Consider the following 2,017-nt stretch of genomic DNA (forward strand, 5'->3'; position numbering starts at 1 on the left):
CGACTTAGCCGAATTGACAGGCCCGTATCCAGACTTGATTGTTCAATGGAACAACCCCTCTGTAGCTATAGGTCTGCAAGTCAATAATAATAATAATATTTATCAAGGTAAGAGGCACAAAAGTGACAAACACAAATAAAGCATGAAGACCTACAAAAATATTACTAAAATAGGATTGTATAGTAACATAGACTAAAACGATCGACGGCTATGAGTAATATAAATAAGAGATTAATTTTATGAAACATCTTCACAATATAAAGCTAATATATATATAAATATAAATCGTAATCTTACACCTTGAATGCAAAAGCCACCTTTCTTGTATCACGAAAGTTTGTAAATGCAGTGATTTGATTGGATGGGACACCAGTAAATGCAGGCAATCAGAGGCCTCGACAAAAAATTTGTAAACACTAAGCCATGAAGTTTTGCAGCTTTTCTGTCGAGGGCTGGCTATGAAGTCAAGGTATGACCCGAAGATCGTTTGACATTGCGAAGATGCTTTTAAATAGACTGACTGTAATACAACGTACATGTACATTATTATAAATATTGATTAATGATTAATTATATGTTGTTGAAGTCAGGTGAGAAACAGTGTTAACAACTTTCGCAGTCTAAGTTCAGTCAATCTACTTAAAATTAGATTTCGTTTTTTTCTTTCGGTCTCCATTGTAATCTTAAAAGATTTACATCTGTCACGCAGAATCCATATCGATTATGAACTATAAGATAGCGAAACCTAAAGTAGAGCGATATGACTTTCGATATTCTGACGAATTATAAACTTGCTGATACTCGCTTGAAAAAGTGATACTGATTGGCGGTAGAGTACCTTTTATAAATCTCGCTAGATTACAATGAAGACCCCAAAAAATGAAATAACGAAACGAATTGTAAAAGTTCATTTTGCAAAAGCTATTAAAGTTTCAATGTGTACATCGCTTATATTTTCTGCACTGATTATGTCAATATACGCTCACTTCCCTGATAAATTTTCAGTATATCAAGGGCGATCAACCTGTGTCAAATTCTATATAGTTGATTTAAACCAACACCCAAAATTTCATAAACTTCTGACTTACACTGACCTTGGCCGGTGCTATCTCATCACCATCTAACACCAAATTTCATTGAAATCAGAAAAAAAATCTTTATAGCCTCTATTGTATTCATGAACCAATTTTGACTAGTTTTTAATAAGTCAAGGGCAATAAATCAAAAACTGTTCATCGAAAAATCGTCAAATTCGAACTTGACCAAGATCTCATCAATATAAATGATCACACTAAGTTTCATTAAAATCAGATAAAAACTGTAGTCTCTATTTTGTTTAGACAAACAAGACATGTCATCATTCCCTGGTCGTAATGAGCATTCTCACAGGCAGATATTGTCGATATCACAATGTCATCTGTCATAACCTTTCGCGAGAATAATATCAGTTGGTATGGAAAATAATTACACGACTAAATCCCTTTAAAGTTTATCGTCAGTGAAAAATATGTTACATTATACTACACAGTAGTTTCTTATATTTTCAACAAGTTGAAATAGTTATTTTACTACATAGTAGTTACATTATGTGCATTACTTCAGATTTTACATTAGAAAAACATCAGATTAATCATAACGATTGCTTATGACTATAAAGAAATCTTTGATTTCATCCAAAAACATAACATCACGTTTAATAACATCAAAGCCTATTCGTGACGGCGGGAAAATGATATTTGTTGTGCTGATGATAGGTAAAGTATCGGGATAAATGGCTTCTTCAAATAACCCTAATAGTTTATAAATATTTTGCATCATTTTGTGTCTTCGTAATCTCAGTCGTTTCTCTGTAATATCGTTCACAACTATTTCCATCAGATGACAGTATTTATAAAGAAAAGTATAATCGGTTATCAACTGAAAATGATAGCGTTTTATTAAATGTAGACAATCTATATTTGCATCACAAGTCTTTACCAATACATATAATTCAACATCATCAAAATAATAAAATAAC

The 2,017-nt window shown here is 31.9% G+C and overlaps 1 protein-coding gene across 1 annotated transcript in view; it reads right to left on the minus strand.

Annotated features, from left to right (window-relative positions):
- Positions 1-1,626: 1,626 nt before the first annotated feature.
- Positions 1,627-2,017, minus strand: part of LOTGIDRAFT_167063 (hypothetical protein) — a gene marked incomplete at both ends in the record, with an annotated part of 1,693 nt that continues 1,302 nt past the window's right edge. The window contains one exon of the mRNA XM_009064528.1: positions 1,627-1,847. Coding sequence (XP_009062776.1) covers positions 1,627-1,847 — 221 coding nt within the window. The remainder of the gene's footprint in view (positions 1,848-2,017) is intronic.

The sequence above is a fragment of the Lottia gigantea genome (genome assembly GCF_000327385.1).
Source record: "Lottia gigantea unplaced genomic scaffold LOTGIsca_63, whole genome shotgun sequence".
Classification (NCBI taxonomy): Eukaryota; Metazoa; Mollusca; class Gastropoda; family Lottiidae; genus Lottia; species Lottia gigantea.